The sequence below is a fragment of the Pogona vitticeps genome, chromosome 1 (assembly GCF_051106095.1).
Source record: "Pogona vitticeps strain Pit_001003342236 chromosome 1, PviZW2.1, whole genome shotgun sequence".
Classification (NCBI taxonomy): Eukaryota; Metazoa; Chordata; class Lepidosauria; order Squamata; family Agamidae; genus Pogona; species Pogona vitticeps.
Genome location: NC_135783.1, coordinates 215288265 through 215301971, shown reverse-complemented (window position 1 = coordinate 215301971; position 13707 = coordinate 215288265). Strand labels below are relative to the sequence as shown.

The 13707-nt window shown below is 39.9% G+C and overlaps 1 protein-coding gene across 19 annotated transcripts in view; it reads right to left on the bottom strand.

Moving 5' to 3' along the window:
- The window catches only part of NEB (nebulin), a 208696-nt gene that overhangs the window by 99863 nt on the left and 95126 nt on the right, over window positions 1-13707 (bottom strand). For 18 of the 19 annotated variants that reach the window (XM_078376624.1, XM_078376634.1, XM_078376635.1 and 15 more), the window contains 13 exons: window positions 12223-12330; window positions 11310-11621; window positions 11010-11213; window positions 10143-10247; window positions 9322-9429; window positions 8238-8549; window positions 7938-8141; window positions 5724-5828; window positions 5356-5463; window positions 4161-4472; window positions 2767-2970; window positions 1762-1866; window positions 1-105 (listed from right to left, as the gene is read on the bottom strand). The exon at window positions 1-105 is cut by the window's left edge and continues 3 nt beyond it. In XM_078376624.1, the coding sequence (XP_078232750.1) occupies window positions 1-105; window positions 1762-1866; window positions 2767-2970; window positions 4161-4472; window positions 5356-5463; window positions 5724-5828; window positions 7938-8141; window positions 8238-8549; window positions 9322-9429; window positions 10143-10247; window positions 11010-11213; window positions 11310-11621; window positions 12223-12330 (2292 nt within the window). The remainder of the gene's footprint in view (window positions 106-1761; window positions 1867-2766; window positions 2971-4160; window positions 4473-5355; window positions 5464-5723; window positions 5829-7937; window positions 8142-8237; window positions 8550-9321; window positions 9430-10142; window positions 10248-11009; window positions 11214-11309; window positions 11622-12222; window positions 12331-13707) is intronic. The other variant, XM_078376667.1, reaches the window with a different exon arrangement.

Here is a 13707-nt window from a genome sequence, read left to right as displayed (position 1 = left end):
ACTGGCAATATTTCTAGAAGCCTTGGCATGCTGGATTTCAATGGCATCCAGTCTTAAGTCGTGACCTTTCTTCTTAGTTTCTTCCCACCCTGATTGATAATATTTCTGTGGAAGAAAGGAATAACATGTTACCATTTATTATCTATTTATTTTTTTACACTTTTATACCACGCCATCTGGCCTGGATGGTGTACAACAGAAAACAAAACATAGTTAATAATCATAAAACACGAACATAATAAATTGACATGACATTATTAAATAAAATAAACAACAGAACAAAAGATTAAAAATCAGCAACATTTAATTAAATTAATCAACGAATACATATTAAACATTGAAAACAGACAGCAGCAACAAGTGTTAAATATGTATAATCAGCAGCTATTAGATGGAATAGATTGAAAAGCCTGCCTGAATAGAAAAGTTTTCAAAGATTTCTTGAATGTTACCAAGGAAAGGGCCAGGCAAATGTTGAACAGAAGTTCATTACACAATTGGAGAGCAAACACAGGTTCTTGTTCTTTCCTTCCGGGCTCCTCTAGGGATTGGCAACCTCAAATGTCCGGCCTGGGAAGTATGGGTAGGGAGGGCAGGACCACTTGGAAGGAGGCGGTCAGCCATTTGCTGAGGTATTAAACCACTAAGGTCTTTATAGGTCAATCAGCACAGGGTGGCCAGTACTAAGGTGATATACTGATGTTTAAACAATCCTGTAACTAGTCTGGTCGCCATCCTCTGGACCTGCTAAAGTTTCCGTATTGGACTCAAAGGCAGCCCCATGTGGAGCATATGGCATTGTATGTCATACCAATTAAGAGCCATTGAATATTGCTCACAGGTTTAAGACCATTATGTTGTAGTCCTCATCACAAAGGCAAATAATGGTGAGTTTAACAGATTGTTATGACAATACAGCGGTACCTCACTTTACGAAAGCCTCGGTTTATGTAATTTTTGGTTTATGAACCAAAATCCATAGAAAATAATGCTCTGGTTTACGTTCTTTTTCTTTCTTTTTCTCCCCCCCCCCCCCCCGCTGTACAAAAGGGTTTCCCCCAGGACACATTGTGGTTTCTAGTGCCACTCCCATTCCTAGCGCAAGCCATGTATCAGTTTATGAAATTTCCACATGACATAACATTCCGGAGGATGCATTAATTTTGTAAACCGAGGTACACCTGTAAAGTCATAGCACATAGGGACCAAGATCCAATGAGGTACTTCTACTGGATCTCATTGATTTCACCGATTAGCAACCTCGTCTTCCTCCTCTAGATTTTGTACAACCAAGAACCCACTCCAGAGGGTCGGGAAACTCCATTGAACATGTTTTCTGGTACCACAGTGTTTTGCGATGGGAGATCCGGGGAGGGGGGGTGGGAGTACAGCACTGGATCTTGATTATTGCTTTTCCCAAGGCCAGTCTTTCATAAGAACTTACTTGCAAAGATATCCATATGCAATCAAACTATACGTACCTACACTCCTAGGATCCTACACTTAGAGTGAATTTTCTGGGCCATCTAATCCAGCCCTGTGCTTAACCAAGGAAATGTAGGCCTAGAGCAGGGATGGACATCATCCCAAAAGTCGGGGAGCTGCACACAAACATCCTTGGACCTTGGGGAGCCGCTTTCATTCTGAACAAATCACATTTCCACCTTCTAGTGAGAATAGTTAAAATTTGAGGATGTAGGAGGTCCCAGGGCACAAGGAATCTTCTGAGATACATCCATAGTTACTTATTTCATTTCTTACCTTGCTGGCATTCAGAGCATTCATTTTGGAGAGGATCAACTCGGGAGTATCAGGTGGGAGGGTGAATTGTGTCTTTTCTTTATCCCAGAGTTCGCGATATAATGCCTAAGGAGGAAAGACAACCACAGATAATCAATATTTATGTTACGATATACTGTATTGAGTTGGGCCATGAGATGGAGTAGACCTGGGTTCAAATCTCTGCTCAGCCATGGAAACTTGCGGCGGGAGGTAAAACTGATAAAATCACTCCTTAAAGTAGTTGAAAACCCTCTTAGGGCCACTATAAGTTATTTTTGACTTGATGTCACCAACTTATAGCAACCAATCAGAATTTTTGAGGTTACTCATTCCGATACCCAGGGTATTCATATAAATACAGTACAGTGGTGCCTCGCTTAACAATTTTAATTGGTTCCAAAAAAATCGTCGCTATGGGAAAACATCACTAAGCGAAACGCGGTTTCCCATTGAAATGCATTGAAAACCGGATAATCCGTTCCAATAGGAACGAATTGCCGTCCTTAAGCGAAAATCGCCATAGGAAACATCGCTAAGCAAAACGCGGTTCCCCAATTGAAATGCATTGAAACCTATTCAATGCATCTCAATGGGGGGGGGGATTCAACAACAAATTAAAAAAGAGTCGGAACAAAGTCAAATTAGTTTAACAAAGGGTTTATTAAGTGCACTTATGATTTCAAGCATTCTAAACATTTTCAAACATTTTAAACATTTAAAAAACAGCCAACATGAGGCTGTCAAAACCATCGTTAAGCGAAACAGGGGGGCCCAAACTGTCATCGCTATGCGAAGCATGGTCCCAAACATCGCTATGCGAAAATCGTCCATAGGGAACATTGTTAAACGGAGTGCAAGATCACTCCGAAGAAGCCATCGCTAAGCGAATTCGTCGTTAAACGAAGCACTTGTTAAGTGAGGCATGCTATCCTCAAAAAAAATTCACATACATGAAGCACAAAGAGGAAGTATAGGTTTCCTTACCCCACTCTGGAGCAGAGCATTGGCTTTAGCCAAGACAATATCGGGAGAATCCACAATAGTGGTGAACTTCAGAGAGTCTGGCTGTTGACGGTAGAGTCTGTCATTCAGAATTTCCTGTGCCTTCTTCACTCTTTGGACCTCCAAAGAACCTTCTGGGATCCAACCAATACCACGCAGCCATTCCAAATCTGACTTGTAAGCATTCTGTGAAGAACGAAAATTATATATTTGTGGAAAGATAACCTAGTAGCAGGGGAACAGCAGGGGCAGTATCATGAGAAAGGACTTTTGGATGGGAAAAAAATCATTTTCTGATGGAGGATCAAAGGTTCTGATCTGCCTGTCAAATATCTTTGCCTAAAAGAGTTTTTGCATTTATTTCAGCCCTTTCCATTGACGTAAATGAGGTGCCCACATTTGTAACCAACTTCATGTGTATGTAAGGACATAGACAGGGCATTGGATCAAGCCACTGAACTCTTATCATTAAATTCTCCCAATAATTGTATATTCTTGCCCGAATCAATGCTAATTCTTACCTACCACTGCACAAAGTGATACATATGATTCAGCTCATGCTAAAGCTTATTGACCTTATACTAACACAATCCTGCTGTTTTAATACAGTATTAGTATTCTAACTGCAAGATCCTAACCACATTTGCTCAAAAGTCCCATGAACTCATTGCGACTTATTTCCTAACTAAAATGCTTAGGACTACTTGTAAAACATACTGGTATCAGCACAGCCTGTTGAAGTTCAGCCATTTCTACTCTCAGTTTTCATTTGAGCACAGTGAAAATCATATATGTTTATTAATAAGCTCCACCCAAATTTCTTTTTGCAAGGGTCCTTTGTTTTACAATCCCATTAATATAGAGTGTCTGTGTAACTTCTCTAGTTTATCAAAAGGGAGACATTTGGGGGTGTGGACAGGCCCCCCGAGAGCTTAGATGAAGCCTGGTCCATTTCACATTGTGAGGACCGCTCACAATTTGGAAAGCAGGATACACATTTTTTAAATGTAAATCATGGCACTTACTTTTTTTTATTTGTAGAATGCATGGCAGGCTGCACTGGACTGAGGCAAGGGCCTGGGCGAAATGGCCCTGTTGCACCCCCCCTCCCAGGGCCTGGGTGCAGATATGCTAGACTTTTAATAAATAAACAGGTCATTTATCAGATTGTAGGAACCTAAAAAGCTGTATTTTTCCAGGTCATAGTATTCGTCCATCTAGTCAAGACAGACAGGCCTTTTTCTATCACTTGCTACGTGATTCTGTTAACTGTAGATGGCAGGGGCAGAACTTCAGAGTCAGAACAAAAAGCATATTCTATCTACACCATATCTCTTCCCCATGAACATCAGTGCTTTCCTTCTGCTTCTACGTACATCACTTTGCAGCTCGTACACTTTCCTGGCCTGGATGACGTCATTCTGGTCTGGCAGGCAAGTCCATTCATGCAAATAATGGCGATAGTCCACGTCACTGACCAGCTTCTGGCAATTCTTAGCCAGCAAGATTGAGAGCATGTCAACAGGGCTATGGATCTTGGTTTTCCATTTCTCAAAGTCCTTCTTGTACTCTCTGTCACTCTGGATCTTGGCTACATGCGTAAACCATACCAACTTGGGATCCTCTTGAAGGCTTTTGACCCCAATGTAGTGCCCTTTCTGCTTCTCGTGTGCTTCCTTGTATTTATACTATAAGAGAAAAAGTGGAAGTTTCAGGGCGATTTTACATATTACGGAAAACACTTACCTTAGCTACCCTGCTAATCAAGTAATAGAAACAGAAAATGTGCAGAAATTGAAGGCCATATTAGCAAATTTTCACGGTGATGTAATCCATATGAAGTAACACAAAGATTTAGACACATTGTTTCTGGACCATTTTACTACCCTAAGCTAAATGAGAATGAACCTCAAGATCATGAAACAACCTAAGACAACTTTGTACAGTATGTCAAACCAGAACAACAGTGCTAACATCTGCTACTTCAGTTCACATTGTGTTTGGGGAAAAAAAACCCAAGACATTTTTTGAACCCAGTACTCTCCATTTAGTCCAGAACCCAGCATAGGATTTTGTTTCACCCTGTTTCACCTTAAAAAACATTTTAGAGGAAGCTATCTTCAGTTAGATGGGGAAAACCCCTATATAGTTTCATACTTCATTATATTTTGATTTCATTTTTAATTTAGAAGTACAATTTTCTGCAAACAGTGTGTCTCATTATGCATTGTTACTTTATGGCATTTTATGACGTGAATGTAAACTTCTAAAGGTATGCTTTAACAAAAAATTATCGAAGCCTGTTTGACCCATCTCAATGTTTTCTATCCAAAATTTTTCCGTGCCTTCAAAAGCCCTTCTAATCTCTATTGAAATTTACCATGAACTATATTAAATGGGATATTATAATTTACTATAATAGCCAGAGATATATAATACAGTTAAAGCTTAGAGCATCATCCCTGCAAACCAAAATGTCTATTTTTCTTCTAATTTATTATTTTTTAACAGACACTGAAAGGTGGACATTTGTATTTCTTTTTAGAATGTGACACCAAACCATCCACTTACATCACTAGCTATGTCCCTTGATGCCTTTGCACTTCTGATAGGAATTGCATCAGCTCTCAGGTCATATCCCTTCTTCTTGGCTTCCTCCCATCCTTCAATATAAAGTCTCTGTAGAGGAAGTGATTAAAAAGTACTTGAAAGTAAGCGTAATTACATAAAATCAGACCAACATTTTTCATACAAAGCATAACAGTTCTTGAAACTATATGTAATAAAAAGAATCCATATATTATTTATTTAATGTTAATTTAGAATATATGCACTCCACCTTTCTCCTTAAAAAGGACCCAAGGCAGCTTACATCATTACATTCACATTACGAAATGTGCAATTTTTAGGGAAAAATTGTCATTCCAAAATGCTCTTACATGGCTAATATTTGCTGAATTTGCTTTCGCCAGCAAAATCTCTGGGGTATCCGGCATGACGTGAATGGTTTTTTTATCAGCCTCCCAGGCTTCAGTGTATAGCCTCTGAAAAGGGGACACAAAAAGTTAGTATATTGTTTTAAGAAAATATATTCAATTTACAATATAACATATGAACACATGACAACTAATGTTTTTGCAGCTGTACCTATAAACAACATCAGCAGTTATCTGAATATTTTAATGAACCAAAGTCAGTGAATTTACAAAATGAGACCCAGGAATTTTTTTAGATTAAAGACTATACAAATTTAGCCAAATTGAATTAAGATTCAGAGAATACGCATAACTTATTTTTCGAGACTATTAAGCAGTTGGGTTGACCGCCAGCTTCCTACCCAAATGAGAAAGAAATTCCAAATGGAATTTGCCTGATAACAGAAAACCAGAAGCCAATACAGGTATAAGAAGAGATTTTTGGCCAGTATTCCACTAGATTTTTCACATGGAGAATGGAAGCTGCAGAAGGTGTCACAACCAGCACCTCACCAAACAGCTATGACTGCTTCCCCATGTAGAAAAATCAAACATGGCATTGGCTGTTATACAAAAAATACTATTCTAGCACATCTTATCAAATTCTGTTAAACACTTTTTATAGCTGTCTGCATTTTAATGGAGTGATATATGAATACTCTCATGATCACAAACAAGGTTCCACTTTAGAGCCATTCCCAAGTAGGTTATACCTAAGATGGTCAAAATTTAATCAACCACCACTTCCAAAGCAGACTCAGAACCAAGTGTGGCATTCGCACCTCGTGGCCCTGCCTGACCCTCCAAACACAGAGCACACATATCTTTTGGCTCCGCCTCTCAGAAACATTAGCCTGCAACATGAATATTCATGACTACTTAACATAATAAGGGTGAACGCTACACCAAGTCTTGCCTTCTCTATCTATAGAGGAAGCTACTCTACCAGTAGCTTAACATAGTGCAGTGGTGCCTCGCAAGACAAATGCCTCGAAGGACAAAAAACTCGCAAGACAAATGGTTTTGACAATGAGGTTGATGACTCGCAAGACAAATGTTCCTATGGCCATGCTTCACAAGAAGAATGTTTTCCGTTTTTTTGTTCCTGCCTCATGTTTGCTGATTTTTAGATGTTTTTCTATGATGGTTGTTGTGGGTTTTTCAGGCTCTTTGGCCATGTTCTGAAGGTTGTTCTTCCTAACGTTTCGCCAGTCTCTGTGGCCGGCATCTTCAGAGGACAGCACTCTCTGCTCTCCTCTGAAGATGTACTGTCCTCTGAAGATGCCGGCCACAGAGACTGGCGAAACGTTAGGAAGAACAACCTTCAGAACACGGCCAAAGAGCCCGAAAAACCCACAACAATCGTTAGATCCCGGCCATGAAAGCCTTCGTGAATATATTTTTCTATGATGTTTAAAAAGTTAACGTTTTTTGATTGAAATTTTTAAAATCATCTGCACAATACATATGGCTTTAAAGAGCACTTAATGAACCCTTTGTAAACCAAATTTGACTTTGTTCTGACTTTTTTTTGCCCATAGAAACGCATTAATTAGATTTCAATGTATTCCCATGGGAAAACGCTTTTCGCAAGACAATTTTTTCGCAAGACAACATTAACCCCGGAACAAATTAAATTTGTCTTACGAGGCACCACTGTATGTTGCAACTGGAGTGGGCCCACTTGAATCAGTGGAATTTATACGGGGGTTGACTCACCAAATCCCAATTGATTCTAAGGGCTTACTGTAAAGCAACTAACTGTGCTAAGCAACTGGTTTTCAGCCATTCTCTCTCTTCTATGTCAGAAATGCCATCTGCTTGGGGGGGCGGTCCTTCCCACTGGTAGTGAATGCATTCCAAGCCCAGCAGTTCTATTTTTGGTGCAAATGTCCATGCGCCACAGCTTTCACATTATTTGGCATTTCATCCCACTGTCATTTGATCTCTACCATTTGTGAGGTCTCCTTTTCTATAAAATTACAATGATAATATGAAGGAACTGGCATATTTAGAAGTAAATCACATAGGTTATGAGAGTCAATTGGATTAATGAAATGACAGAGAAAGGAAGCAAACAATAGTGTTGATGTGCCCACTACCATTATTTTCCAAACAAATACTGGCACCAAAAAAACCCTCAGCACAGTCCAATCAACATCCATTATCAAGACTCACCTTATTCATTGTCTCAGCATTGTGTTTAGCCAACTCCATCTCCAAAGAATCAGGGATGCTGGTAAACTTAAATTGCTCTGGGGGCTGGCGGTACTTCTTCTCACTTAAGATGTCTCCCGCTCTCTTCACCTTCTCTACTTCCAAGGAGCCAACAGGAATCCACCCTATACCTTTCAGCCATTCCATGTCTTGCTTATAAACAGCCTGAAGGACAAGAAGGCATTAGTCAGGTGCTGCTCTCTAACATCAATTGGGCTGCCAAACATTCAAGCTTGTATACATATTGTACATCCTACTCACATCACTTTGTAGATCATAAGCCTTTCTAGCTTGGATGACATCATTCTGGTCAGGCAGACATATCCACTGATGCAGGTAATGGCGATAATCAACATCACTAACGAGTTTCTGGCAGTTCTTAGCCAGCAAGATTCCCAGCATGTCCACAGGACTGGAGTACTTGGTCTTCCATTTCTCAAAGTCCTTCTTGTATTCCCTCTCACTCTGCATCTTGGCCACGTTCATGGAATGGACAATTTTAGGGTCATCTTGTACGCTGCGAGCTCCAATATGGTGGCCAAGCTGCTTGCGATAGCCTTCTTTGTATTTGTACTGAAAGGAAGGCACAGTCGTAAACCACTTGTGTAGGAGAATATTTCTACAGAAATTGTACTGTGGAAGCCCAAAGCAGCATGGCCAATAATAAGGGATTATGAAGATTGAAGTCCTTAATATTTGGAGGGCCTATTAAGTCTGGAATAATATCTGGAAGAGTCCAGGTCTAGGCCATGCCAAGGGGGGCATTGAGGACTCCACATCCAATTCTGAAAAGTATTTTCCTAATGTGGCATTGGAGAGGATAGTTTAATGAACAAGAAATCCACAGTTCTTTGGTTATGCTAAACAAACTGCATGGAACTTCAGTTCTCATCCCACATTAATATTGTCACATTTATTCTCTGTTACATTTGCAAAATTTATTTCACAGCTGCCTTCATTTCCAAGTGCCGATGAATGCTTGAAAAAAGTATGGGAAACTTTTGAATTTCTCCTCAGTTCTCTCAAAAGTGTGTTTTGCAGTTGTAAGTTACCCGCCATTCTCTATTTATTAAACTAAATTCTCTGGCATTTTCCTATACTCTCTTCTCAATATGATAAAGAAGCACACTACTGCCTTTCCTCATCAAGAGCCCCACCCCCAGGGCACACTGGCCACCAAAGAAACAAAATTACATTACCATAGAATGTCACAGTTAAGTAATGTACTTTCTTTCACAGAACTCAGAAACACCCACTGAAAAAATCACACATTCTGAACAATGGTGTCCACAATTTGACCCCCTATTAAAATTCTTGCTACAGAGAGAGCAAAAGGGCTACATACATCGCTGGCAATATTTCTGGATGCCTTGGCTGCTTGAATTGGGATAGCATCAGCCCGTAGGTCATAGCCTTCCTTTTTTGATTCTTCCATAGCCAGTTTGTACAATTTCTAAGAGAGAGAGAGAGAGAAGAATCTGTTTATTTATTTTAGATTATGCTGCACATAAGGGTTATTTCCTGAACCTTGCTGTGGTACAGTAGCAGTAACCAGGCTTGTATATCATGGTAAACCAAACAGTGGTTTATGGAATTCTGGCTTATTGTTCTGCTGAGATCTGTCCCTGTGAAGAAACCAAAGCACATTTTAAAAGCCATGGTTTGTTATTGAGATACAAACAGCTTGTACACTGTTTTCTTCTAGGAATTCTATACACTATTTGTGGCCTCGGAAATCTAGAAGAGAATTCTGCCAAATTTCTCTCAGGGAAGAAGGAATTATGCAACAATTTCTCAAAGGCAGGACTTACCATTAGCAGTGGTTGTAGAACATAAGTCCTCTTTTTTAAAACCAGAACTGGAGAAACAAACTATTGTTTATTTGTTCACCTGCATGATAAATTGTGTCAATAGGAACATACCATGGCTTACCAAAGTTCAGTGTGATGAGTGAATGCAATCAAACATGCTGCATTGAACCAAACTCTTTCAGGGCAATTCCAGGAACTAAGTCTCATCAAATTACAACTACAGTACGGCTAACCTGTGATAGCTACACTGTTACAGAATACACTATAATCACTGAATTTGCTCCTGAGGGGTCAAAATGGGCACATTTTCCTTGAATACAGTTGGGAGGACTCCTTTCTTCATCCGGATATTCACCTCGCTATAGTTCAGTTTGTTGAGTTTTGCAAGCATGATTTCAGGGGTATCAGGCATGACATGGATTGTAGTCTTGTCTTTATCCCAAGCTTCAGTGTACAGGCGCTGTGGAACAACAAAAGAAGAAGAAGCCATCATTCAGCAACCCGGATGATTTTGCAGAGTCAGCCTCCTGGGAAACCCAACTGAGACAGGTCACTGAGAGAGAAAAACTCACTGCCTTGAGTAAGAGAGAGCAGGGGAGCAAGTACAGGACTGGAGTCAGGCTAGAGAAGCCCAGGTATAAATCTTCATGCAGCTTTCTGGGTAAACTTTGTCCAGCAATTCAATCTCAGCCAAACACATACTGAGGTTGTTGTCAAGCTTCTTTTCATGACATTTATTTGAGCATATTTTACAAAGGAATTTTCACCCCTCATTTTCATTAGAAACATGTTCATTTGTTCACTCAGGACCAAATTCAATTGAGATCATTGATAAACTCTTTCATTATTTTGTTCTTAGCCTAATTTCGTTCCTTCTTTGGCCTTATTTTCTCATGCTTTATTTAATTTTTACATTTAATTTTTGATGATCCTCCCCATTTAAAACATTCTTTCTCAAAACATGAGGTTATTGACACTTCACATCGATTAATGAAATAAGGAGAAAGGAAAAAAATGACAGTAACAGCAGAGCAAAAACAAAAAATCTACACATAGGGGAAGCATCATTTTTGAAAAGAGAATTCCATGGATGGGGTTGAAACAATGAATAACTAGGGAGATATTTTATTGATCATCTCATTCATAGGGCCCATTTTATTTCCAAATAGAAACTGACAGTGAAAAACACTCTGCATAGTCCAATTAACATGACAAGGCTCACCTTGTTCATCGTCTCAGCATTGTGTTTGGCCAACTCCATCTCCAAAGAATCAGGGATGCTGGTAAACTTAAATTGCTCAGGGGGCTGGCGGTACTTCTTCTCACTTAAGATGTCTCCTGCTCTCTTCACCTTCTCTACTTCCAAGGAGCCAACAGGAATCCACCCTACACCTTTCAGCCATTCCATATCTTGCTTATAAATAGCCTGAAGCACAAGAAGGCATTGGTCAGGTGCTGCTCTCTAATATCAGTTGGGCTGCCAAACATTCAAGCTTGTATACATATTGTACGTCCTACTCACATCACTTTGTAGATCATAAGCCTTTCTAGCTTGGATGACATCATTCTGGTCAGGCAGACATATCCACTGGTGCAGGTAATGGCGATAATCAATATCACTGACGAGTTTTTGGCAGTTCTTAGCCAGCAAGATTCCCAGCATGTCCACAGGACTGGTGTACTTGGTCTTCCATTTCTCAAAGTCCTTCTTATATTCCCTCTCACTTTGCATCTTGGCCACATTCATAGAATGGACAATTTTAGGGTCATCCTGTACGCTGCGAGCTCCAATGTGGTGGCCAAGCTGCTTGCGATAGCCTTCTTTGTATTTGTACTGAAAGGAAGATATATTCAAAAATTATTTCAGGTGAATACATAACTCTGTAAGAGTGAAAAAAGGACTTTCTAAACATGTCCATGAGTGCTTTCCAAAAATTTCAATTAAGACAAATTGCATAGAACTTCATATCCCATCCTATATACTGTATTAATACAGTATATTCATATTTATTCTCTGTTACTTTTGCAAAAAAAAAAAAACTCACACTTCCGGTTACTGATAATGCTGAGAGAATTGGGGGGACTCAAGAATCCTTCTCCAGTTCTCTCAATGTTCACTTGTGCTTTGTTGCAGTAAATTACTGTCCATTCTCTAGTCATTAAACTAACAATTTTTTTGCAATTTTTTTTTCTATACTCTCCTCTTAAGGCAAGGAAATACAGTATTGTGGTCCCTCTTCGAAGGTCCTAGGGCAAATCAGCCACATCCGAAAGCAATTACATTATTTTCGTCAATTACATGCTTTCACAGAAGCTAGAAATATCCACTGAAAGAATAAAACATTCTGTACAATGGTGTCCACAGTTTGCCATTTTTTAAAGGCAACATCTTTGTTAAAAATTTGTGTTGCACAGAGAGCAAAAGGGCTACATACATCGCTGGCAATATTTCTGGATGCCTTGGCAGCTTGAATTGGGATAGCATCAGCCCGTAGGTCATAGCCTTCCTTCTTCGATTCTTCCATAGCCAGTTTGTACAATTTCTAAGAGAGAGAAAAAGAACCTGTTTACTTCTCTCCTGTTATGCTGCACACACAGGTTATTTCCTGAACTTTACAATAGTACAGTATACAGTAGCCAGGTTTGTATATCATGGTAAACCAAACATTAGTTTATTGAATTCTGGCTTGCCATGTTGGGATCTGTCTCTGTGAATAAGCCAAAGCAGAGCTAGAAGCCATGGTTTGTTGTTGCCTTACAAACAGTGGCTGGTTTAAACTACAGCTTGTGTGCCGTCCACCTCTGGAACTTCTCTACAGTATTTGTTGGAAATCAAAGGAAAATTTTTGCAAACTTCTTCCAAGGTATAAGAAATTATCCAACAGTTTCTTAAAGGTAGACTTTACCATTAACACTAGTTGCAGTCCAGATCTGTTATTTTCAAGGATTTTTTCCTGCACTGCCATTGCATGTAGCAATACTGTTAATTGTGTCTGCCGCCATTTCACTTTCCTATAGTGCCTTCTGTTTTCTGTCATTCTTGGGTACAGTGGGGTTGCAGGGAGGCAGCCACCATTAAAAGATGGGGAAATATTGGGAGATAATTCTGCAGAAGAAAACTCTTTTTTAAAAAAAGGATCTTGAGACATTTTGGCTCATCACTGTTTCGCAACTTCCTTAGGATTAAGAGGTGCAACTAGCAATTTTAGCACTTGGAAGTATCCAGCACCATTAGGGGTTTGTTGTCTCTTGGTTAAGCTGGAGTCATGTGAGATTGGCACACATAAGAGAGGAAGGAGAAATAGGGAGCAACACCTGATCTAAGTTCCCAACAGTTGTATTGGTTTTATATCTTGTGTCTCCTTGTCCCCAGGGATGATCAGCTAGAAGGAGCATATGTACTGAAGGCAGGAAGGTTGGAACTCTTCCAGCAGCAAACACCAGCAGGCAGATTTGCTCCCTTCCAATGGCACGTTTTTATAGCCTATAAAATAAATGCTGGTGCTCTGGGTCAAAGACCTGGTCACCTCACCTACAGTAAGTTATAGTCCTATTAGAATCCCCCAAATGTTACAATTTGGGGACATCATGGCAGATGCACTTTGTCTGTACTGCAAAAGGAGACACAGAATGATTATAAAACAGCTCCTTCCATTTCGGCCCTATATAGCAGGTATGAGGGGCATCAGTCCTGTGTCCAGCTCAATGAAAAAGGTGAAGCTAGGGTCTGCCACAGTTTGTCCTCCAATTTATCAAAAGTTGTATTTTACCATGGAAAAGTATTCTATTTTCTCAGTCATTCTTGGGACCCTTTAGAATGTCCCTTTGATGATTTGTGTGTGCGTGCGTGTGTGTGCGCGCGCGCGTGTGTGCGTGTGTGCATGTGCATGCACGCGCGCGTGCGCTTATAACATTGCTGA